Below are 24,069 nucleotides of genomic sequence, written 5' to 3'. Positions count from 1 at the left end.
ATAGATTGAATTTGTAAATGTGTCCTCCTAACTCTGTCAGTTTTATATAATGTTAAGCTTTTGGTCCAATCAATAAGTAGAAGATGCTATGATGCTAAGAAGATGACTTCCATGACAACATGGAAATGTAAAGTAAGTTCTTCCCTCAATGGAAACAATTCAATTCTTGTTATTTCATGTCTCAAAATTAGCCAAAGCCGTTTACATTTCCTCTGAAGAGATATCATTTAATGCTTTCTGGATTGCAAACCGAACTTCAGGCTATAGACCAGGCCATTTCATGTAGTTTATCCTATAATCAAAGCCCCCCCCCCAACACACACACACTTCTGCCGTGTCCTACAGTAATTTCTTCACCCCTACAATGAAGTTCTTGTGTGCTACTGTCTGAGAGAAGCCGCAGAAATGCCTTGGCGCAGAAGCCGGAGACGTCATGGATTCCTGAGTGTGGGGCTTTGCAGGAAAGCCCTGAGTCTCCGACATGGACCAGCTCCAGGTTTCCATGGCAAAGGCGCACAAACAGAAGGAAACAGTGAGGGAATCCCGTTATTTTACAGCATTGGACCATTATAAACACCCAGCGTGGGGAAGGAAGCCGCTCTTGATGCTCAAGTAATCCTTATAGAGCTCGAGGAAGGGGGACTTCATTCCAGAACCGTTGCTGCAGCTGATGTGGCTGCATGTTTTTGAACAGAGAGAGTTAGCGCACAGCTGTCACAGCTTCACGTTTTTGAGCGTAAAGAGAGCCTTGTCTTATTTTTTCTCTCCTTCCAACACATTTATCTGAAGACACACTGTCTCTGTTATGGTTGTTAGAGAGGAGTAATTTTATACAGCTTTTTTTTTTAAATTACAGCTTTTTTTCTTTCTTTTTTCGCTTTCTTCTCCAGATGTTTAGAGAGACTTGGAGGCTGGCACAGTACCACATGATGCGGTCGATGGATCAAGGTACTGCTGAAGTGTTGTGATTATCTGGTAATCAACCCATTTGATTTTTAATTGTGTGTGTGCGTGTGTGTCGGTGTGTGTGTGTGTGTGTGTGTGTGAGAGAGAGAGAGAGAGAGAGAGAGAAAGACAGACTAGAATGATGGAATGCCATTTGTCTGTCATTTGGGAGATGGTCAGTTAGAAACATGCTGCTGCGCTTCAGAGAATCAGTGGTTATAACACACGAAAGCGTCAAAAAATTGGGCGAGAATATGAAACCTGTTAGATACATTTTATTTCGTGAGTGAATAACAAGCTAAAGAGACGTTTTGTATGAGTAAAGTAGGCTACACCGTGGTTTTTCGCTTGTCACCTGAAACTTAAAGAGCTTCTCGGATTATGTTGGAAGATATAAAAATGTTGCCTTTGGTTTTCGTTTAAGTATAATCAAGCTACAACTTGCAGATACATCTAAAAATAATATTTGAACATTCCAGATTTACTGTTCGCTCTTTTTGCTGACAGAGTACATACCATTGTAAGGGGTGTAGCCACTGGAACGAAAGCCCAGTGTCATGCGTAAATATGGGGATACCCTAAGGAGAACCGGCACGTTTCCACTGACACACTGACTGACGCGTGACTAGGAAATCCACAGTGGATTATTTCTTTAATAAGTCAATGCAGAGGAGAAAGTGAGTCTTTTGTCCTTCTCTATCTACTCATCACTCTCTGTGCGTGCTCATACCTGAAATGATGCCATTCAATCGCGCTTCTCGGCTGTAAAACAGGTGACAGACAGACAGGTCCCTGCGGTGTCACTGCAACATGTCAGACACCCGGGGGCAGCATCAGACTTTCTGTCAAAGGAGCTCTCCGTTTGTTTGATCATATCCAGTTTGCACTTTCACTCTTAGTTCTTCGACGCATCAGCGAACTGGGGTAGGGGGAGGCGTGATCAGATACAGACACACTGTGCATTCAGTTTGTAAATAGACCCGCCTTCGTCTGAAAATAACCACGAACTGAAACAGGAAACTTGTGCGCTTCACCTCCCGTAGCTCACCGATGCATAAGTCAACACTTGAACAGGTTCCCCAAATTCGCATCAGCCGCGCAAATCCTCATCTCTTGTCGTTTCGCCTGTTAACACCCGAGGAGAGGATAGGAACTATTTAGACAGATGACCTCCTTTTACGACGAAAAGGATCTGGAGGAAGAGCTCAGTCGAGTCAACTGCCCTGATGAAGATTTGGAGTTTGAGTACTTGTTTGAATATGAGCCGCCTTGCGACGAATTTGTTGGGGGAGATCAAGGTTTGTCTGATTCGTTTTGGCAACCCGAGTTTACCCCTTTTCCTCTTTAGGTTATTTGTCGACGCATTATTAAAACACTGCTTGCCTGTACAGTTTGTTCATGTGAATGAAAAACAAAATGAGGAAGTACAAGCTTCTTGATATGAGGCCATGTGAGAGAAGATGTCCGAGAAAACATTTTTCTTTTCAAGTGTGAGATGTACATTTAAACTAAAACATACATGCCCTTTGGAATTAATTGGTGGATATAATTTTAACAGAGAAATGATCAGTTTTATTCTGGAGTTGGAAAGTTGTTCTTGGAGTGAAAATATCTGACAAACGCCATTTTGATATTCGTTTGTCAGATCTGTTTATTTATGCAGTTAATATCCTGTATTTTATTTTTTCTTTAGATGACCCCAACCTTGCATCTCACAAAGTGCTTAATCCTGAATCAGTGCAGGCTTTCCCTTTGGATGAGACCTCTCCATACACAATCAAGTCCCTTAGTCCATCCTACCCTGAGCACAACTCAGCGGTTCTCTCAGGGTATGAAAACCAAGAGGCTAGAAACTACCTGGACGGTGCCCGACCTGCAGGCCTGGCTTTGAGCCCTCGAATTGAAATCACCCCCTCTCGTGAACTCTACAACCATGGCCGGGATTCCCTTCAGAACCAGCACATAAACATTAGTCCCAGACCCACCCTCACAGTTCCTGGCCATGAAAATCTTGCCTATCGTGAGCCCCAGTGCCTGAGCCCTGCCAGCAGCAACTCCTCCACCAGCTGGCACTCAGAGAATTATTCCCCCTGGGCATCCCCCTGTGTGTCCCCCAGCAGTGGGCAGAATCCTGGAGATCTCTGTCCCCGGTTACAAAACATCCACACTGGCTCCCCGCGCACCTCCCCAGGCACCTCCCCTCGCACAAGTCTAGCTGAGGACAACTGCCTGGGGCCTAGATCACCATCCCCCAGGCCTGGTTCCCGCTCTACCTCCCCACAGGGAAAACGCACCTACGAAATGTACAGGAATCCAGGGTTGATCCCTGGGCATCGCTCCCGCAGTCCCTCCCCACACAGCACCCAAGAAGATCACAACATAGGAGCCCATTATACACACAACAGTCTTGCTGATGGCATGAATGGTTTTGGCTCCAGTCAACCAGGCTTGGTGCCCACTAAAATAGTCAAGACATCCAACCAGGTTTACACTCTGTACCCAGAGAACCACGGAGAAAGGAATTACTTGGTGTCCTGTGACCAGGACATAAAAGCCAAAGCTGCAGCAGAACCTTTCTTCGTCATCCCCCAAGTCTGGCCCAAGCCGCTGGTTTCCAGTATCTGCAGGTAAGTTGGCAAAAAAATTGAAAACTTGCATGAGAATTTAATTTACAATCTTTATTATTTATACAATTTATTATTTTTTTTCTATCTCTTATGCTCGGTAGCATCCCTGTGGCTTCACTCCCTCCGCTAGAATGGCCGATCCCCAGTCGTACAGAACAGTATGAGCTCCACATTGAGCTGCAGCCTAAACCACATCACAGAGCTCACTACGAAACAGAGGGAAGCAGAGGTGCAGTCAAAGCACCTACAGGAGGGCATCCTGTTGTGCAGGTATGTCCAAAAGCTTGACTGAATAATTATGAACTTAATCCGGCCATTTAATGTGGTACGTGACCATTTGAAGACAAGGTCTGTTCAGTATTTATCTTCTTACTGTGGAGCTCAGGCTTAGTCAGCACTGATGGGAGTGCTCGCCTTTTATGGTATTTCCTACTCATTATGCACTCAGAGTTACTCTTGAGGCACCATGTCTAGCTTTCTACAAATAATAGTGGACCCCATAACCACAGACATATGACACACTAAAACTACCCTGTTGTCTCAGGACAACCCTCATAACAGAATTCAGATCAGGAAGCTAAGTGGACTCTGATTTTTTTTTTTACACTGTTTCCTAGCTTAAAATAGTTTGTTATTTTGTGCCCTCACCTCATGATTTTCACCACATAGACAGGTCTAATTTTATGTACTTCTGAGTTTCTTTTATATGTTGCTTTACTGACTGTGTGACTCTTGCTGCTATAAGTTGATTTAATATGTATAAACTAGATGCTACATATATGTAAGACACGTGTTAAAAAAGATCCTTCATAAATGCAGATTATGTGCAAAAAAAGTTTGCTTTATGTCTTTCACACTTATATAGGATTAAAACACAGCACATTCAAATTAGCTGTGCCAGTGACAGCTGACTACAGTTTTTATAAAAAGTTCAACTTCCTTTTCTTGGTGTTACTGTGGCAACATTTCAATGCTGTTTTTGTTGGTGATAGTAGCGACTTTGTGGAAATGAGACTTCCCCTGCTCATTTTCCATTTTCTGCCCATCCCCAAAGGCCTCACCCTGAGGTCAGTTCTGCCTGGTTAGCCAGGCCAATCAGATGGTCAGGCCTGGTTAGCCACGGTTGCACTCCTTCATCTCATCTTTTTTTTTCCTCTCCTTCACTCTGTATTTTCCCCCTCTAGCTCCCTCTCTCTGAGCCTTGTGCTCTCCACTTTACTTTTCCTACACTCCTCTCTGTCATGACTCACTGCTCCTACCACTGCCATGACAACGGGCCGACTGCTCACATGGCTTGCTCGGTGTTTGCTTACTTTCTCACACTAGGCGTCATCTACCTGGATATGGAGGGAGCATACTTATTCATGTTGCCATAGTTTCTGCTCACATTAAGCAGCTGTTGTGAATTCTAACAGTTACATCCACTTCGATAAACAAAAGCATTTTGTCCATGCAATTTGCGGTGGCAAATAGCAAAAGAGATAGCAAAACAGCTTGAAATAAACACTGTATTTCTGGGGCAAAGGGCATGGTAATGCAAAATTACTTGCATTGTTTGTACTGTAATTGCAAATCCTTTTCATGGAGGGGTTCGGTAATAAAGGTTACACAATACAGAGTTTGCACAAAAACTGTATTTAGATGCAAGTTGTGGTTTTTGCCGACTTCGTTGAGAGGTACTCTTAGGTAAAAGTAACATATTTGTATTTCTCAGTTCATAGTTTCACCCACGTACTGTACTATGACAGTTTAAGTTCTCTCGGTGAAAGACAGGATTCCTGAAAAATGCTTCATCCACTAACAAAGTAACAAGACTTTAGGTTTTGAGCTTTCTACCAGCCTCTGCTACAGGTTACACATAGAAGACTCGTGCTTTTGCATGTGGGTCTGACACTGTTAGGCATCTCTTGGGGTAGAGACATCTGGAAGTCCTACACTGGAATAGAAGGCAACGGGGACACACAATTAGTGTGATATGACTTTACTTAATGTTGTATCTATATTTCATAATTTTAGAGAGGAATCTTCAACTGTTCCAGCAAAAAAAAATAAAAAATCAACTCTGTGTTTCATGTGTGTACAGTTACATGGTTATAGGGGCAAAGAGCCACTTGGCCTGCAGATTTTCATCGGTACTGCAGACGAGCGCATCCTCAAGCCTCACGCCTTTTATCAAGTTCATCGAATTACCGGCAAGACCGTCACCACCAGTAGCTTTGAGAAGATTATCAACGGCACCAAAGTCCTTGAGATCCCACTGGAGCCAAAGAACAACATGAAAGCAATGTGAGATGAGCAAAATATCCATTTTTGAATCATGGATCAAATATCCATGTCATCTAAATGTTTTTGTTTTTTTTCTTCTTTCAGAATTGACTGTGCTGGGATCCTGAAGCTCAGGAATGCTGACATTGAGCTAAGGAAGGGCGAGACAGACGTTGGGCGGAAAAACACCCGAGTCCGTCTTGTGTTCCGGGTGCACATACCTCAGCCTGGAGGACAGCACATCTCTCTCCAAGTGGCCTCGCATCCCATTGAGTGCTGTAAGCAGCAAACACATGTTCTGTCTTGTGACTTTATTAGGTGTTCAAGTTCTCCTAGTGTGACAACTTACTGCAGACGAGCGCAGTTGAACAGTTTGGCTTCCCGTTATGACCAAACTGCCTGTCAACAGTTAACAAAACTTTGTACAAAATAAACACAATTTAAAAAATGGACCTACATTCAAATGAAGCTGGAGCTTGGCTGATAGTCCAGAATTCTGAGCATAAAGATCTTTTTGTGCAACCAGGGCTTCTATCCAATAGGTGGGCACAGCATGTTTCAGTGTCTGTATGTGGAATGTCATAAAGTCTGTGTTTGATATCTGTCATGCCCACTGATAAGCAGACTGTGTCAGTGATGGTGCGGTGGTTGAAGGAGACAAGTCCCCCTGCTAGTGTTGCTCTCTTCCTTTTATCTGTTTGGATCAAACCTGTTCAAAGGTCACATGGTTGCCTGTCAATACCTCAGCTTCCTTCCGAGAGAGCAGGGATACAGCTGAACTATTCATATCTTTTCACAGATTATTTTAATGTTAGTCCTGAACAGAATAGTCGCCCCAGCAGAATGTATTTGTCAAAAATCTTTTTTTGTCCCTTTGTTGAATACTACTTTTATCGACTGAAGCGGCTTCTTTTGTTACCAATCCCAGTTATGTTTATTGAGTGACTCAGCATTACACTTTTACTGTAAAACAATGCTACTTCTTGGTAGTGAGTAGCTGTGCATTTGTGAGAAATCAGTAGTGAGCTAGATGGGTAATTTCAGTTGATGTTCAGATACATTTTTGATAGTTTCACATCATTTAGTCAATGACATTTTACATTTACAGATCTATTAACTGCTTAGGCTGTAGGTCTTCTGATGTCTTGTTTCACCTGATAATCAGAACCACAAGAATTTAAAGTTGTCCTCTGTTGGCTTGTGTTTTAATAATATTTAAGAATGTTAAGATGTTAATGTTTTTTATATGTTACAAGATATATCGTAAACAAAATCAGTGATTAATGCTGTGAGGAAATGATGAGAGAAGAAGCTCAACTTACTCACCACTACTGATGGTGTGTGTAGGTGTGGGTGGGACTAGATTAGCGTATTCAAAGTCCCCTAGTTACTGAATGAAGAAATCATATCCAAGGCTTTTTAAGCCAGTTAGAGTTTAGTTTAGAGTTTCTTTTTCATTGGAAAAACTACATGTAAAATTAAATGTAAAATCTTGTGGAACACAGGTGAGATTTTAGGGGATTTTAGAGGGACTTTAAAATTCTAATGATATAAAACAGAGACAAGCAGGAAATCCTCATAATGGAGAAAGTGAGTTCAGTTGAGAGAAATTAAATGTTACACACCACCCTTCTGTGTATCCTTGTAGCCCAACGTTCAGCTCATGAGCTTCCCATGGTGGAGAAGCAGGACATGGACAGCTGCTCTGTTCTGGGTGGCCAGCAGATGATCCTCACTGGGCAGAACTTCAGCTCAGATTCAAAGGTCATATTTCTGGAGAAAGCCCAGGGTGAGTGCCACTGAATCATTGATTTATCTAAAAATATATCTGTAACTAAATATAATGTCATGGTAACACCACAACAGAAGGTTTTACTGATGACTTCCACAAGTTGCCATGTTGTTGCATTTCTTTTTATGATGTTGTTCAGATGGAACCACGCAAGTTATTTGCATGATCCAGAGGATAATACTGTTGCCTGACTTCCTTTTGCCCTTTTCTTCCTTGCTGACTTTCATGATGTCTTATCACTCAAAGGGGCCTTTTGTTATGTGATTGATGTTTTGTGTCACATGAAGAGTTGTTTCATGTACATTTGTTGACACCCATGTTTCACCCTAAGTTTTTTGGATTAGATAGAGGGATTCATATTCATGCCACTCACTGCAGTGAAATCAGTCTCTTCTCCAGTAATATATTATTTGTCAGTAGTTTATAGATGGGAGTAATCTAAGTAATTGCTATAGTTTATAACTCTGATGTTCTTGAGTAAAGACAAGGATTTAATCATTTTTGTCACTTTTATGTGGTCAGAACTCAGTCACCCGACATTTCACTGTGTTCCTCCTTCTGTTGGTGTGGCTCTGGGATGTACTCCAGTCCGACCCAGATCATTGCTGTAAATCTGTAGTATCAATTCTCAATGGCTTGCCTCTAGATGCTGCAGGAAAGTTCTGTAGAAACAGTGATTAAGTTACTTGTCTGATATTGTGACTGATTCGGTCCACTGCTGTCTCTCAGCAGAGTGTTTGTCCTTTTAAATGCAGGCATTCCACAGCATACCTCGATTAAAACTTGAACCTGCACATTCAGGCTATTTATTATTTTCTCGGCGGTTCTCTGTCACTGGGTTACAACACCCGACAGTCATAGTAATGGATAGTAAGATGGAGACAGAAAAAGAAAACAATAAAAGAGAGATTGCCATTGTTTGGGGGAGTTTGTGTAACTCACAAAGTTCGGCTGTGAAATGCCTCTGAATGAGAGACAGCTGCGTCTGGCTGGAACTCCACCTACTCCTGTGCTTGGACAGCGAGGGTTATACAGAGGGAAGAAAAGCTTCCCAGGCCACGCCAAGCTGCTCTGGTTCTTTCCCTAGCTACATAGCTCCCCCTCTCCACCTCCGATCATAATTATCTCCAGAGAGGAAACAAGACAGGGGTATCCCTTAGAGAGAAATAGCAACAAAACGCAAACAATTGCTAATGCCAAGAGAGCAGCAGAAAATTTTACATCAATTTAAAATAATAAAAAAAAAAGTTGGCAGCTAGTGTGGAATCCCCCTTACTCCTGGCTGACTCATTTAGGCCATGTGTTTCTAATTGGCAGTTTTGACAGAGGGTTTCCCGCCTACATCAAAACACTGCAATATATGTCTTAAATGTTTGGGCATCTGCAGTTTGTGTTGAGGGTCAAATCTTGTTTTCAGCTTTTGCACCTAAATGGCAGCTTAAATGTGATCTGATGAAGTGTGACATGACAAGCCTGCAATTCTCATCACATCCTAGCTAACATTAACTGACTATCAGCACTGCAGTCAGGAACAGACACGTGTCTTTGAGTGTGAGTGTGAGTGTGAGTGTGAGTGTGAGTGTGAGTGTGAGTGTGAGTGTGAGTGTGTGAGTTCAACAACATGAACAAAGGCAAATCCTATATCTTTGTTTTGGAAGGAAGTGGTTTAAAATTTTTGTCAAGCTGCTTCTTCAAGTGCTTACAAAAAAGATGGAATCATTGCACTTGGAGAAATTCTATCCAGCTATTTTAAAATTTAATAAAAAAAAAACAAAACAGAAATGACAAAAAAACTTTATATTTGATAGCTGATCATTCTGGATTTGTAAAACATACCTAAAATGTTTTAATAAAATTTGGATTTATTTTTTCAGATGAAGTAGAGAAAAAACATTAAAAGTCACAGTAAACACTTTGCTGCACCTCCTCTGGCTTTTCTGAGAGTTTTAATTTTGTTTGGAACTTAGTCATGGTTTACGTTTGGCTTTGCTGGATGGAAATCCCATTTCCTTGGTTTCTAACAGTTCAGACACAAACAGACTCCTGTTTCTGCTCATTTGTTTTTCCTTTTCTTTGTTGTGCATATTCTCTTTTTAAGCCACATTTATTTGAATTTTCTTTCCAGAAACTTTAACTTTGAAATTAGTTTTATACTCTTTTCTATCATTTCCATAAAAAGCTCTGTTGTTGGGGAAATGTTTCCTGCCAATCAGCCAGGTGCAACAGCTCATTAAGTTTTCTTTTAACTGCAGGCTCTTTTGCATGTTTTGACAGGTGCAGTTATTTGTTTAAGAAAGGCGTGATTCCATTATTTTTTCCTTTGGTTCATCTGATATAAAGGTTTGCAAAATTTATAACAATTTCATTAATTTTATAAGGTAGGTTTAACAAAGTATCCAGCTATTAAAAAATGTGTTTTGTTTAATTTCTATGTTGTTTTTTTATTTAAAAAACATCCTCCAAGCTTGGGTTTGTATGTGATTTTTGTGAAATGAAATATACAATAGGAGCTTAATATGCAAAGGAAGAAAGGGGATTTATCATTTGGTTTGGATACCCCTTTTTCCACATTTCAAGCCTGACATTTAACATGATCTAAGTCTTTTCAAACAGTCAACCTCACAGACGTTACCATGCTAATAACAACATTATTCTAATGAATTAAGGATTGAATTTTCACCATCTCTTTTCACTTCTATCTAGATAGCAAGCAAGATTGGGAAATGGAAGCAACAGTGGACAAAGACAAAAGCCAGCCAGTAAGTAGTAAACATCCAACTGTGCATTTGATACTTGTGTCATACGTATATCGCAGCTAATTTAAGATTAAATGGCTTCAGTACATAATAGAGCACTGTTTTCCAGAATATGCTGTTTGTGGAGGTGCCGTCTTACCATAATACATCTGTCTGCCATTCCGTCAAAGTGAACTTCTACGTAATCAATGGCAAGCGAAAGCGCAGCCAGCTTCAGCATTTTACCTACATTCCACTGGCATGTAAGAATTCTACTAAGGCTCTGAGGTATTCCGATAACACACTGTGGAATTTGAACAATTTTCAGAGTCATCTGATTTGATTTTTCTTCTAGCTCCATCCATTAAGACTGAGCCTATAGATGAATATGAAGCAGACCACATTGGATTTGTAATGCCTCAGATTTTGGGGTTATCACCTCATTCCTACTTCCATAACCCTCGCAGCATCCTTCATCCAGACAACGGCCTGGTCTCTGGCATGGCTTCCTGCCAGCGTCTCAGCTCCAGCGTTCCAAGCCAGGATGCACGTTTCCCACAGCAGAGCCCAGCTATTGTCTATTCCCGCGGGGGAAAGAGTCTGAGTGGCAGCCCTGGTATTTGGCAGACTGGAGGAGTGATGCCTGACCCTCACTGCTCAGTCCTGGTCCACACAGGATCTCCAGCTTCGTCTATAGGTCCTGTCAGTACAGGCCAACATCCCTCTATCATCCAGTTCTCTCCCAACAACCACCATTTGCTTCGGGCAGGAGACACTCAGACCCTCCATCAGCCTGATAACCAGCAGATTGTCTACTGTGATGGATACCCTCCACAGTCCACAGCTGCCTCTCACTCACCCACACACCCCCAGGCTCAGCACTGTCCCACTGTGATTCAGCAGCAGCCCTACGTGCAGAAGGAGCAGCAGAAAGGCCGGACCCCACCTGGCATAGGGCAGATGGAGGCTCCAGGAGATGGACAGAGACGAGTGACAGTCAAGGAGGAGAACTTGGACCAAGCTTACCTAGATGATGGTGAGTGTAAGTTATTGCCTTTATACTCTTTGTGAGTGTGTCGTTCACTGTGTTTGCAGATAAAGAGATGGATATGTACAAATCATTTTTGTGAAGTAAATGGATGACAAGAAGCACCAACTGAGATCTGAGCTCCCATAGAACAATTGAAGGATATTTCCGATCCCGCTCCAGTCGAAGCACCATAGTATTCTCTGAACAAAGCCATGAGAACTGTTAAAACAATCCTTGTTAGGCGGTGTAGTTATGTTCCATTCATGGTGGAAATAACAGGGATTGTGACTCACATGTTTATACTTATGCTTGTCAACCTCATTACCCTCTGACAGAATTGATGTCAAACCACATCCAGCGTCAGGCAAGAGGTTGAACCTCTTCCTTATTTTGGAGTTAAATGTTCTCTAAACTGTGTTATATTTTAAAATAAAAGACAAGAGTATTTGTCTTGTCTTAGATTTTTTTTTTGTCTGCTTGGTGAATTTTAAAAACAGTTTGTGGTTGTCATCCTCCTGCTCACTGCTGATTGCATGCTTCATCTGGCACCAGCACACATAAAGAAATTTATTTTTCTTTTTTTTTCAATTTAAAGTGAGGGCTGGAGGGAGAAAAAAGTGTCACTTTGCCGACCTCCTGGACATGTTGACACTGTTATGAAGTGAAAAACAACTTCCATAGCAACCATTGTCAAACAGTGGAACGTGCTGCCTGGGAGAACTGGGGAAAGCCTTTTTGTTTGTTAAAGTTGGCCAGGATTTCTCCTTGGCCTTGTTCCCCTCAATTCTGTGGGGGAGCCCACCAGAGGATTAGCTTTTTTTCCGACAACGGGATTCTGCCAATCTGGCACAAGAAATTCCTATTTGTAGCTGCAGCTCTCCAGAAAACCAGTCTGATCCCTGTAAGATAGCAGGAGGGTGGAGGGTAGTTTGCAGGAAAAGGGAAGGAGATGTGTGTATTTGAGTTTCAATGGAAAATATTAAACGAAGAAAAAAAGCTACCAATGGAATTTGTGTCTTTTGGATGGAACTTGTAGGGCTTCCCTCCACAGTAAACAAGCAACAGCACTGTGAGCTTGTGAATTAACAAGGAGCTAGAGAAACAAAGATCAAATGCTGTTTGGGTCATCGTCATCTTGCATCAGTTTGAGTTTGGTCTGTAAATTAAAAAAACATTAACGCCCTTTCTGGAAACTCATGAAAACTACATCTAGTTTCAGCAGCTTTTATCTTTCCAAACTGACAGCCATTTGATTATTGCATATCAGTATAAATAGGACATTTCTATATTAGAGCATGGCAGAATGTAAAATCCCCATTCATAATGCATAAACAGTTGCAGCTGCATAGCGTGGCTACTGTCTTATCACTCCAGCAGGTGATAATTCACCCACTCACATCATCATTGCTGCTTTAATAAGGAAAATATGGGGGACTTCCCGCTATTCAAAACATTTTGGGGGGGGTTGAGAAGATAACCAAGGTCAGAAAAATCCCTCTCAGTTTCACTGAAAGATGTTGATATATGATCTTGACAACAAAACTATCATTTAAGTTAGGACCATCAAAGGCATTTTCACCTAAGTGAGACTGTCAACATTTCTCATCAAGACATGTTAGAGTCTGTAGTCATTTTTTGGAAAAAAGAAAAAAACAGATGCCACATCCTGGTATTGTCACAGTGTTGTGGTCAAAAACTGTCACATCTCCTAGCAGCCTGAATTGAGTCAACTCGAGACAAGTGCTAAATGAAAATCAGGTGTTACATTTTGAGCAAAAATTTTGTCATAGTTTCTCCCACGCCAAGGGCTTATATTGTCAGCCCTCACGTAACTTCCCATGCCTCCTGTGGGTGCTGAAAGACCACGCCTGTGTAGTGGTATTTAATGATTCATTACATATAGCCAGCCAAACAAAAATGTTTCTACTAGAGGTTTTTTACCTTTTAAATCTTAAAGGTCAGGGATGTCTGTCATAGCTCACTGCATGACACAGTTTGCAAAAACTGAAAAAAGGGCACCTGGCAGACACTACAAAGGCTAAGAAAGACAGATTTAGTGGGTGTGGAATAAAGCCTAGAGGCAATGGAGAAGGTGAAATGGTTCCAACAAGTAGAGATCTAGGCGGGACAGATAAAGCACACAGTAGCAGCCTGGTGGACGCACATTAGTCTCAGCTCACTTCCATCCCATTTTAGAGACTTTGTAAAGTACAAATCATAGCTGTATTCAGATGGTGACAAACATGGTGCACACCTGCTCATATGTACCCTGAAAATGGGTCCCCTTAACTCCCTCATCATCTCTACTCTATGAGGAGATCACTTCCAAAAGAAAATATACTGCAAGACAACGGTGTCAAAATCCACTTTCTGTTGATCCAATAGCTATTGAGACATTCCCTTAAAACCAAAATTGTCAGCATAGTCTTGGCTCCTCAGGACAAGCACATCTGTGCACAACTGGATTATTTTGTCATTTCTGAAAGATGTAGCCTTAACTTAATCTGAAGCTAACACAATATAGGCAAATCAAATGCATATCTTCAAATGAAGTTTTCTTCAGACAGTATAACCCTCTGCTTATAGTCTTTCCTAACTGTGTTAGAGTGTTATTATTAGAATTGTTAGATCCAAATTCTGTAACTAAAAGACAACTTTTTAACAACTAAACTTTGGAGTACAACTGTTTTGATGTACAAAAAGTTTGAGAGACAAACAAAATGCAAAGATTTTCAAAGAACTGAAACCCTATACACAGGGGCTTGTGCAATGTCAACACAGAGGTGCATACTGTGATCCTGTTTCATAAGAGCTGATCTACAGAACTGATAGGCTTCTTAAATTAGCCCGTGCAGTTACTCACCAGAGAATGTCAATCCCTCGTCAAAAAGTCTAGTTCTGGTCATTATTCGGTATAATTCAGTAAGAGTTACATTTGCAACATTTTGTTTGGTGAGTAAACTCTGATGTATCATTTTGGCAAAGCAGTGATATGTACGAAGGATAGGATTGACAATGAGGTGACTTTGACAGTTTTGGAAAATGGAAGTGACAAACTGAGCAGGATGAAAAGCCCAGACACTAGAAAAGGAGCACAGATCTCACTTATTGAATTGATACTAAGCTTAATTTTATAATGAACAATCTCTATAATTGATGCAGTCCAAGCTAATAATGCAATTGATTCCAGCCACTGTCCTAGATTAAGCCATCTGTCACTTGTGTGTTGTACAGTATGTTTCCAGAATTTGTTACTTCCAGTAAATCTGGCAATATGTCAACTATAACTTTCCATCCAATTCAATTTCAATTCAGTTTTATTTATATAGTTAAATATCACAGCAAATGTCAGCTCAAGGCACTTCAAAGATACAGCCATTCCAGCCAGTTATAATCCAGTTAATTGTAATACAATCATAATTCAATCAATTCCAATTAATTTGATTCCAAACTTGTCATAAACATTTTCACTCATTGAGCTCAGTGAAACTAATCTTACCGCCATGTTGCTGATACTGTCAAAAGTTGAGAGCAGAAACATACAACCATCGCAGCGAGTCAAAAACCAGGTAAGATTTTATAGAAATAGACACCTTACTCTTTTTGCTGAATCATAAAATAGTGTTATATGATTGAGGTATTTCATTACGTGTCAACGAGAATTTACAGACAATGAAAATATATGTTTATTAAAGAAGACTCTGATAACTGGATGGATGGATGGATGGACTGATTTGGTTTTTAATGAAATGCATTTAACAGCATTCCAAATAACTGGATTAAAAAGCAGTTTTGTGTGGCTAGAGATTACTTTTGTTGAGGCTGACACCAAATAAATATTTAATTAAACTGAACTCAATTAAACTGAATTAAACTGAATTGAACTGAACTGAAACTAAAAAGGTATGATTTATTTTGAATGTGTAATTTTTTGTAGCAATGCATGCTACCATTCAAACTTAAAACCTTAATCATTGCAGCAAGTCAAAGTCGACCCTCATTAGGCAAAAATTACAACAGCATTGCTTTGTAGAAAAGTACAAGTTCTGAACTGCTCTGCTTAAAGGGCAGATCTGTAACACACTAAACTAACTTTGGTATATTAGAGACAATAAATATGACAAAAGAAGCCCAAAAGTTTTGAGCAGCTAAAATGCTATGTGAAAAAATAATGAGAAACTTGTCACTTTTGAAATACAGCAATAATTCTGTTCAGTTTCAGAAACCCAGTGTTTCAGAATGGATTTGTATTTTTCAAAATAAATTGAACTTGAAATGAATCTCTTTACAGTCAGTAAAGAACAAAAACACAGTTGAGTGACTCTTCCACTGCACAGATCTATAGCCTGCCCTTTAAGCACTAACAAACTAGCTCAGTAGTTAAATTAGTGGTTAACAGTCAGTCCACTCTCTCTACTTTCACTACTTTCTCTTTACTGAATATGGTTTTTAGTGCCAGGCTGTCTTTGCAGCTAGATGTGAGCCTTGCCCCAATTGATCCATTGATACTTGACCTATGAACAAACTGTACACGCTAATACAGAAACACATACACTGTATGAAAACTTGCAGGCAAATAAACACATTCCAGCTCACGGCAGACTGTGTGAAGCATCTGAGTCAACCACTGTGCAGGGCATCCCTCTCCTCCCTCCGTTGGTTGTTAAACAGAGTAGCTCATTTGTACAGAACTCAGGAGCCAGACATCCACCTATTGAACAGACTAGTGTTCTCTGAGCCTGCCTCAAATAGTCAGTCCGTGCCAACCCTTCATTAGAATCAGTAAAGCCTCTCTGTGTACCGTCCTTCTGTGGCACTCCTGCTGCTTCTCTAAGCTTGTTTTATACTTAGGAAAAATCTTGTGGCACTGCTGGGCAGATGAAAGTTTCCTTAAGGCATTAGGTGTCAGAGGGAATTCCACTACACACTAAAATAAACAGGGACACTGATGTTGTGACGACAGCAGAGCACCCTGTTTGGCTGTCCCTGCAGATTTTGAAACTCTCAGATGCTGCTCCGGCTATAAAATGTACCCAGTGTTCAGCTGCTCTTTCACATCTGCAGTTGATCGGATAGAGAGACTGACAGACAGACAGATAGACAGTGAATATGCAGAAGGCCAGAGAAACAAAGATTAGCTTGTTGGACAGAGGAGGATTTCTAAGAATCAAAGCACTTATTTGCTCTTGTGTATTTAACCTATTTCAGTAGTAGAAACATGCCATCAACCTAGAACACTGAATTTACATTGCTAGTTTTGGGATTAAAGATCATACTGTGTTAACAAGATGGTGTCTGATAGTATGTGTTTTTAATAGTTCTACAACATGTAAATCAGGCCAATAAATGAAGTGTATTCCAAGTCAGTTGAAAGAAGCTCCTCTACCTCTATAATAGGGCAGTGTCAGTGTTCAGTACATCTTCATCATTTTGAATTTAAAAGAAGTTTATATTATCATATTTCTCTATCAAACATAATGCTACTTTTTTTACACTGTATCAAAGAGGGTTTTTTGGAGGGTTTTTGGACTATGTCAAGTTTGGCATTATTGTCTTAGATTTTTTAGCCGTATTATTTGGTAACTGACCTTACAAAGAAGTTGGAGTCCTGTGAGATTCAATTATGACAGAATCCATCTTGTCAGTCTCCAAGCAATCTGTTTGTAGCTGAAACACAAAAATTCAGAGCAGTCAGTGTCCTATACTGGTAGATACAGTCCGATTTTTGGTGTGATGGCAATCAACAATGTTCACTCATATTCACTGACTGTTTAATGTGGTTTCGTTTGATTTATCAAACTGACTGAATTTCATATAGGACAGTCACCTTCTGCATATTTTTGTAAAGTTTCTGTTCTTTCCGAAATGATTGTTGTGGATGACTTCTCCTATAGATAGATGAAACAACCATCAGCTGCGTCATACTAAGATATGATCATACTTGGAAAGAAAGTTGTTTCTATTAACTATGGTTGTATCTGGCTGAGAAACACAGAAGGCAGATAAAAGGTAGCAACTTTCTGTAACATACCCGACTTTCCATCTATTTTATCGTAAGTGGGATAAAAATTTGCTAAATTAATGTATCATATGTACATGTGTTTATGTTTCTGTATTTATCAGACACTTTTATCCAAAGCGACTTACAAATGAAGATATAACCGCTATATAAAGCAAACAATAAGCTACATAGAAGGAACCCAGGAGTCCGACTCTGTCAGAGGTGACAGAGTAGAGATAGGGTGCAGGCATAGAAGGAAGTGCAGAAAGATAAAGGGCAGAGATAGAGGGGGTAGATTAATGCATCAACAATACTTTTGTCCATGTTTTTTAAGATCATTTATTTAATTCGTTATTTTTTATTTAATTCAGCTAATTTGATGGTTTACCTCCTTGAGAATTCAACCCCAATTAATTAAACTGACAATTGTATGTCATTAGAATAGCTTACAGCTGCAGGTGCAGTCTGCTCTGTCATGTGCATATACTATTTTCATGTCCCAATATTATCAGTCATGAATTTATTTCTCAATGCATAAGAAAGTGAACATGTGTCAGGAAAAAAAATTAACGGGTGAGTCTCAAGTCAGCTGGTAACCTTGGAGCAAATCTAGCCTCCAATTTGTCAGCGGCTGCAAGCAGAGCAGTCCTGCATTGGGCAGCATCGCCCAATTATTTTGCTTAATTTTGGTTCTTTGGCTTCTTAGTTTATACCAGTTTGCCACCAGCTATTAACTTATTATAGCATAATAAAACCAGGTGCAAGTCTGATTCTGTAACTATAACATGACAGTATGAAAATGTAGTCACAAGTTAACCATCTAGTTGTTTATGTACACAAACCATGTATGTAGGACCTAAGTTAGCAAAGCTATTCTATATACTTAGAATATTTACACTTCAACACTCAGCTAGTGTAGCATAACATGGCATAGATGTGAGGGTTTCTCATTTACCTTCATGAATTGAAAGTAAATGAAACAATAAGCGAAAGAGGAAAATAAGCACATTTTGAAATAGCATTACCCAAACAAAGCAAGGGAAATGTAAATGTATGTAGTGTAATTTAAATAGATAAATAGATGAAATATGTTGAGTGCTATATGATCTACCAATGCTGGTGGTTAAATGTTACAATGCTTTTCACATTTTAATATGCAACAGTTGAATAGCCCAATACCAATTTTGCTCATTGCCATGGTTACAAAATCAGGATGTTCTTTGTAATAGCTTGCTGGCAGTCAAAACGCCTTTTTGGCCAACTTTGAAATACTTACATTACTCATTGACCCTAATGAGTTTCCCGAGGCACAGTGGAAGCATTTGCACCAGTCAATAATATCTAAGAAGGCCAATTTATACAGACCAACACACTGTAGCCTTATAGACTTGGTCTCACAGACAAACACCAGAGCTCAACTCAGACAATGCGGTATATCTGGAAAGATGACATGTTACACATTCTTATCATTCCTTCATGCTTAAGGCAGAACCTAAGCAGGCAATAGGGCTCAAATAGGAAGAGTAAAAGCCATGTCACAGGTAGTTCCACTTCCCTTTCACTTTACTGTTGTTATTTCATCTGCAGACGCATGCAAAAGCAAAATTCTGAATCATAAATATGAGGGATACATTTTGGATGATATGCAAAATCTCATGCAAGTTTTATGTCGCCCCCCTACATTGTGCTTTCTATTTTTAGAAATTTGACACCACAAAAGTTTCCATTTTAACCCCCCTCCACTCCTGTTGATGTGTGTGTATGTGTGTGTGTACACACTTGTGATTGGCTGAGCAACAGCGAGTTATTGCTTGCTACCTCCACAGGTTACTCACCTTTAATGCAGCTTTTATGGACACCCTGGAATGCTTTTCCAGTAGCAGTATTTTAGGAATACAATCAATTTACTATCTTATTTTGTCTGAAGGGTTGAAAAGAACTGTTTAAAAGATTAAGAATTGTAAGAAATTAAATTGTAAAATCATGTACATTGACCTTGCCATTGTCTAATCACTATCTCTTTATTTGCTTTACAGTGAATGAGATCATACGAAAGGATCTTACAGGCACTCAGGGAAGAGGGCAGACATAGACAACAGATCCAAAGAGGAAATGACAACATAGCCCCTTCCCCTCTGATACACACAGACCGACACGCACACACAATCTTTAACCTTCCATTGAGGTGACGCACTTCCACCAGCAATCAGTACTTCTCTTCCTCATTTTCTTTACCCATCAAGATAGAAATATTAACTCCTGGCTGCTGTGTTTGCTTTGGATGTTTTCCTGCAATAAAACATATGGTAAACAGAATTTATTTGATCCATATCGTCTGCCATCAACACCCACCAGGTTTCCAACATGTAGGATCACTGAAAAACAGCAGTTTGTGCCTTATTTCTTTTCATTGTATTTTCAAGTTCAGGCTCAGAAACAGTTTCTTACTGAAAAGAAGAAGAAAAAAAAGAAAATGTGAGAAACAAATTAAATCCTGCAAACAGCTTTATCTGGCAAAATAAAAAAAATAAAAAAAAACATGTATATGCATCATTATACTTAATGACAGTTATGTAGCATGCAGCAGTTTTACCAAAAATAAGTTAAAAGTATTACTGTTACACCAAAGGAAAAGTCCAGATATGCTGTTCAGATATTTCTTGTAGCTTGACTTGATAGTTTTACATGTAAAGCCAAAACGTACATGCTGATCATCACAGTTCAAGTTCACTTTTCTAATAAACACACTCTGCCTTAAGCATACAAGCTATCGCAACCTTGCTCAAAATGCACTGTTTTCAATAAGGGTTGTCAATGTACTTTTATAGAATATTTGAGTAATGTGAATAATTTTGCAATTTTATATTCCTATTTAATCATATTCTGATGCCAAAGTTTCTATATGAGGACCTGTTGTGATACAGTGATAGCAGGGCCTACGTGTATTTTAAAGGCTTTACCTGCACAAGTTAAAATCTTTATTCCTAACTCTGCAATGAATCTTAAAATGCATTTTAAGTCTGGCTCGTGATATAAATTGAGAGTTTTTTGCTAATTTAAAAGCGGCTTTCTTGTTTTTTTTTAAATAATTTTTCATCTTAAATCTTTTTGTATTAGTAATATTGATTGTAATAAAATCTGTGTTTTTTTCCACAGTCTAAAAAGACATTCCAACTGCATGGTTTACTCTATGATAATTACAGTTACATCTAGCACCTGTACAGTGACATTCATTATTCTAAAAGATGTCTATGCATAACTACCATGCCTAAAGATGTAAAAAGCATGTATATTTTTTCCTCTGCCATCATAGTGTAAGCACAATAAGGATATTCAGTCAAGGATCCCTGATACACATAGTTTGCTTAAATGAGAAAACAACTAGTTTTTGTAATACATATATAACTGAAGCTCACTGAAAGTGCCAGTTCTGAGATTTTTAAACAAAAAGTGAGTGTGAAGAGTTAAAATACTTCACAGTAAAATGTAAGATTGAATCACAATGTTTAACATTTCCAATGGTCCTATGCGATAGAAAATATTATTATAATATCAGTAAAACTAATCTTAATCTTTTAATGATTTGTCTCATTGAGCCAGTACAGCACAAATGCATTTGACATATCTTGGATGTAATCTGTATTAAATGGTTTCCACTTTTGTGTAAATATTACAAAGTTGTTGTTTTGTTTTTTTTAATAAAATTTGTAGAGTTTTGTATAGAAGCAATGTTTTGTTTCTCATATATAATTGATCTGTCTCTTGTGTAAAATACACAATGTTATAATCAGCATTATACCCACTGTCTTTTTATTTACAAAGTAAAACCTTTTCTCTTTTTTTTTTTTGGTGAAGATAATTATGATACATTTACCCAAACTAGTTTATTTTTCATGTGCTTGTTGTCTATGATTTCACCATCTTATTTTCGCTAATGGATAGATTATAGATACTGTACTATTTTATTCTCTTCGTTCATAGATGTCTTGTATAAGCAAGTTTCTCTTTAATTCTTTGTGCCTCTTTAAAAACCTCTTTTCAGGCTATTTTTGTATCCCTAAAGAAGCAATAAATAATAACTACATATATTAAGATTTTTCTTGTTGTTATGTCTCATTCTCTCCTATTACTCTTGTGAAAAAAAGAAAAATTATACATAGCATTTATTTAAAATTCAGATCATAGAAGCTTAGATAATGTATAGATCTCTTGTGTGTACAGTAGAGACTTCTCAAAGGTGCCTCTTGTCTTTCTATGGTGCCCATTAAGGCGAAAATTAGTTGACCCTCAGTAGACACTGACTCATCAAATGCTCCCCAACAGCTCTGAGCCAGGAGCAGATGTACTCATTAGAGACCTAACTTGTTTGTTTGTAATCAATGATATCAACATCATAATAATTACAACTTGAACCCATGAAGGTTGTGTGCTATTAACATGGGCACACATGCACACAGTTTCAAATCTTCCCCAAAATAACGAGATAACAACTCGCATGTCCAGAGGCTGTGTTGCCATGGATACAGCTTGTTTGGCACTTTGTCCCTTGTCAGGAAGAGGGCTCTGTGAATGAACCTTGTGTTCAGGAAGTCTCTGGCTATGACATCATCACGGGTGAAAATACATAACGTGGGCGTTCCTGCAGGAGCTGTCTCCAACCCGCTTATACAGATATGCCTTGATGACTCATGCGGCCTTTTGCAGTCTGTGGTGTAATGAGTTTGGAGTGCACACCGATTTACTGTGTGAAATCGGACAAGAATGAAATACATGACGATTGTGGCATTTCGTTCAGCTTACATTTGTGTCATTTGAAATAGAGGAGGAATGAGTTAATCTTGTAATATGTGCCAACACACATGCAAAACATTAACCAAACACATTCAAATTCATATTTGAATACTTTCATTAAGTAGCAGGCTCAAATGCGTAACAACATCAGGCCTATACTGGACTGCTTAGGTATTTTAAAGATGATACTGTCTGTTAGTAGATAGTTCTGAAAAGTCAACATCATTTTTCTCAGAGACAAAAATCAGTTTCCTCAGCTACAGGAAGGTAAGGAAACATTATCCAAACAAAAAAAAGCCAAAAATGAAATATACTGATCTGATGAATGATACGTGATATGCTAAATCTAATGTAATTGGAAACCTCAAACATAATTTCTCTTTCATACTTTACAGACGCAAGTCGGGAAATCAACTCAGGATGCATTTGGATGACCATTCCACAAACATAAAATAAAAGACATGGAAATACTGTATGCATAACAATGCTATTGTCTGTTTAAACCTTGTATTACAGTGACAACTAGTGTGACAAGAGGAAGCTAAAGTTAGTGCTGATGCCCTGCAGAGGGAGACAAGGACATGCAAAAGTGAATCAGAGGCACAAGCAGCTGTTCAACAGCACTCCATTAGATCCAAGAGACAATAAGCGAAGTCAGTACTAAACACATTAGCTCAATCTGTGAAATAATAGGAACACTTCACTACAAAGTATAGCTTAACACTCAACTGGCAAATTCAGTCGCTTCAGAATTGCCAGTCGAATCTAATGGCACACACAAAAAAACTCCTTTGACAAAACAGCTGCTGGCTTCATAGCCTTTTCAAGTCATTCTAACGTTGCAAGTGTAGCGGATTTGACTGCTTAAATCTTTTTATGAATTACATTTTTTTTCATTTAATCAAGTAGATTAACAACCTGATAAAAGGAGATGGATATTGTGCAACTTCTCAAAAAAAAAAGAAGCTGTAATTACACAAGAAGTGCCACTCTTATTTGATAAGCCTGAATAATTCCTGTGTCAGCTTTAATCTGTTCTGCTTGCAAAATTTGCTCATTTCACATATAAACATAATGTCATGCATTTGAACCAAAAAAGCTTTGGTCAACATGTAATGGACTGGTAAGGCGACAGGTGTTGCGTTCCAGTTAGCTCTCTGAGGCAAAGTGTTTAACAATTACATGATGCAAATGGCTGGGGCCTAATCTAACTGCTAACTGCATATGAACAAAATGGAACCTGACAAAGGCATACACCACTTCTCTTGCATCCTGCCCACAAACATTTTGGATACTGGGGAAACTCAGGATGAGGGCTGATACCATTAGGTAATCTCATAGTTATTTTGGTTTTCTATCACTAGTTACACAATAATTTAAGAAATCAGACCAGCAGTGTTATTTGTGCTCACAGCCAGCTCAAATCTTCTCAAACCCTAGGTATAGAGGGGAGGCTGGACTGCTTCCTGTGGTCAAGTGTAAAGTTTGCCACTGTTGAGATAAAGGATGATGAAATTCTGTCTCTCCTTTCCCCATCAAATTAATAGGAATACATTAATATTGTGATAATTTTCCACCTCTACCATGTCCATGAGACAGACTGATAGCATAGCTGTTAGAAATTAACATAGAATTAAATAGTTTTAAACAATTCAACTGAGCATCAACAATCTTTGGTTTTCATCTGAGTGAAAAGAGATTATAATATGTGTGCAAAGATGCACTGAGAGTGCCTCATACACGCTGTTTTCTCCAATCACCTCATGAGACACTTTGTCACCACCTGAACATGTAAACTAAAGTCTAGAAATAAAGCCGGCACCAGCTCTCACACAGTCAGCCCCATATCATCACTATGAGTCATGGTAATAATGCCTTCAATA

At 39.2% G+C, this 24,069-nt stretch overlaps 1 protein-coding gene across 2 annotated transcripts; it reads left to right on the top strand.

The window, feature by feature from the left end:
• The first annotated feature begins 1,863 nt into the window (after positions 1-1,863).
• nfatc2a (nuclear factor of activated T cells 2a) lies at positions 1,864-21,487 on the top strand. Of its 2 annotated transcripts, none has more exons than XM_072367111.1 (10): positions 1,864-2,243; positions 2,639-3,572; positions 3,674-3,842; positions 5,656-5,858; positions 5,943-6,115; positions 7,486-7,626; positions 10,333-10,388; positions 10,495-10,627; positions 10,720-11,400; positions 19,432-21,487. In XM_072367111.1, the coding sequence occupies exons 1-10, from the start codon at positions 2,111-2,113 to the stop codon at positions 19,485-19,487; spliced, it is 2,679 nt and encodes an 892-aa protein (XP_072223212.1). In that variant the 5' UTR covers positions 1,864-2,110; the 3' UTR covers positions 19,488-21,487. The 2 variants fall into 2 exon arrangements, with proteins under 2 accessions (XP_072223212.1, XP_072223211.1); XM_072367110.1 differs by having other exon boundaries at positions 10,720-11,406.
• The last annotated feature ends 2,582 nt before the right edge of the window (positions 21,488-24,069 follow it).

The sequence above is a fragment of the Leuresthes tenuis genome, unplaced genomic scaffold, assembly GCF_036924035.1.
Source record: "Leuresthes tenuis unplaced genomic scaffold, fLeuTen1.0.hap1 SCAF_16, whole genome shotgun sequence".
Taxonomy (NCBI): Eukaryota; Metazoa; Chordata; class Actinopteri; order Atheriniformes; family Atherinopsidae; genus Leuresthes; species Leuresthes tenuis.
Note: the sequence above shows the minus strand (reverse complement) of the source record. Positions and strands in the feature narration are given on the sequence as shown.

What these genes read in the sequence shown, in the direction of transcription:
- nfatc2a (XM_072367110.1), top strand. Translation starts at nt 2,111, where the DNA reads ATGACCTCCTTTTACGACGAAAAGGATCTGGAGGAAGAGCTCAGTCGA. An exon ending in CTGGTTTCCAGTATCTGCAG is followed by an intron (nt 3,573 to 3,673) that starts GTAAGTTGGCAA and finishes TATGCTCGGTAG; the next exon opens with CATCCCTGTGGCTTCACTCC. An exon ending in AAGAACAACATGAAAGCAAT is followed by an intron (nt 5,859 to 5,942) that starts GTGAGATGAGCA and finishes TTCTTCTTTCAG; the next exon opens with AATTGACTGTGCTGGGATCC.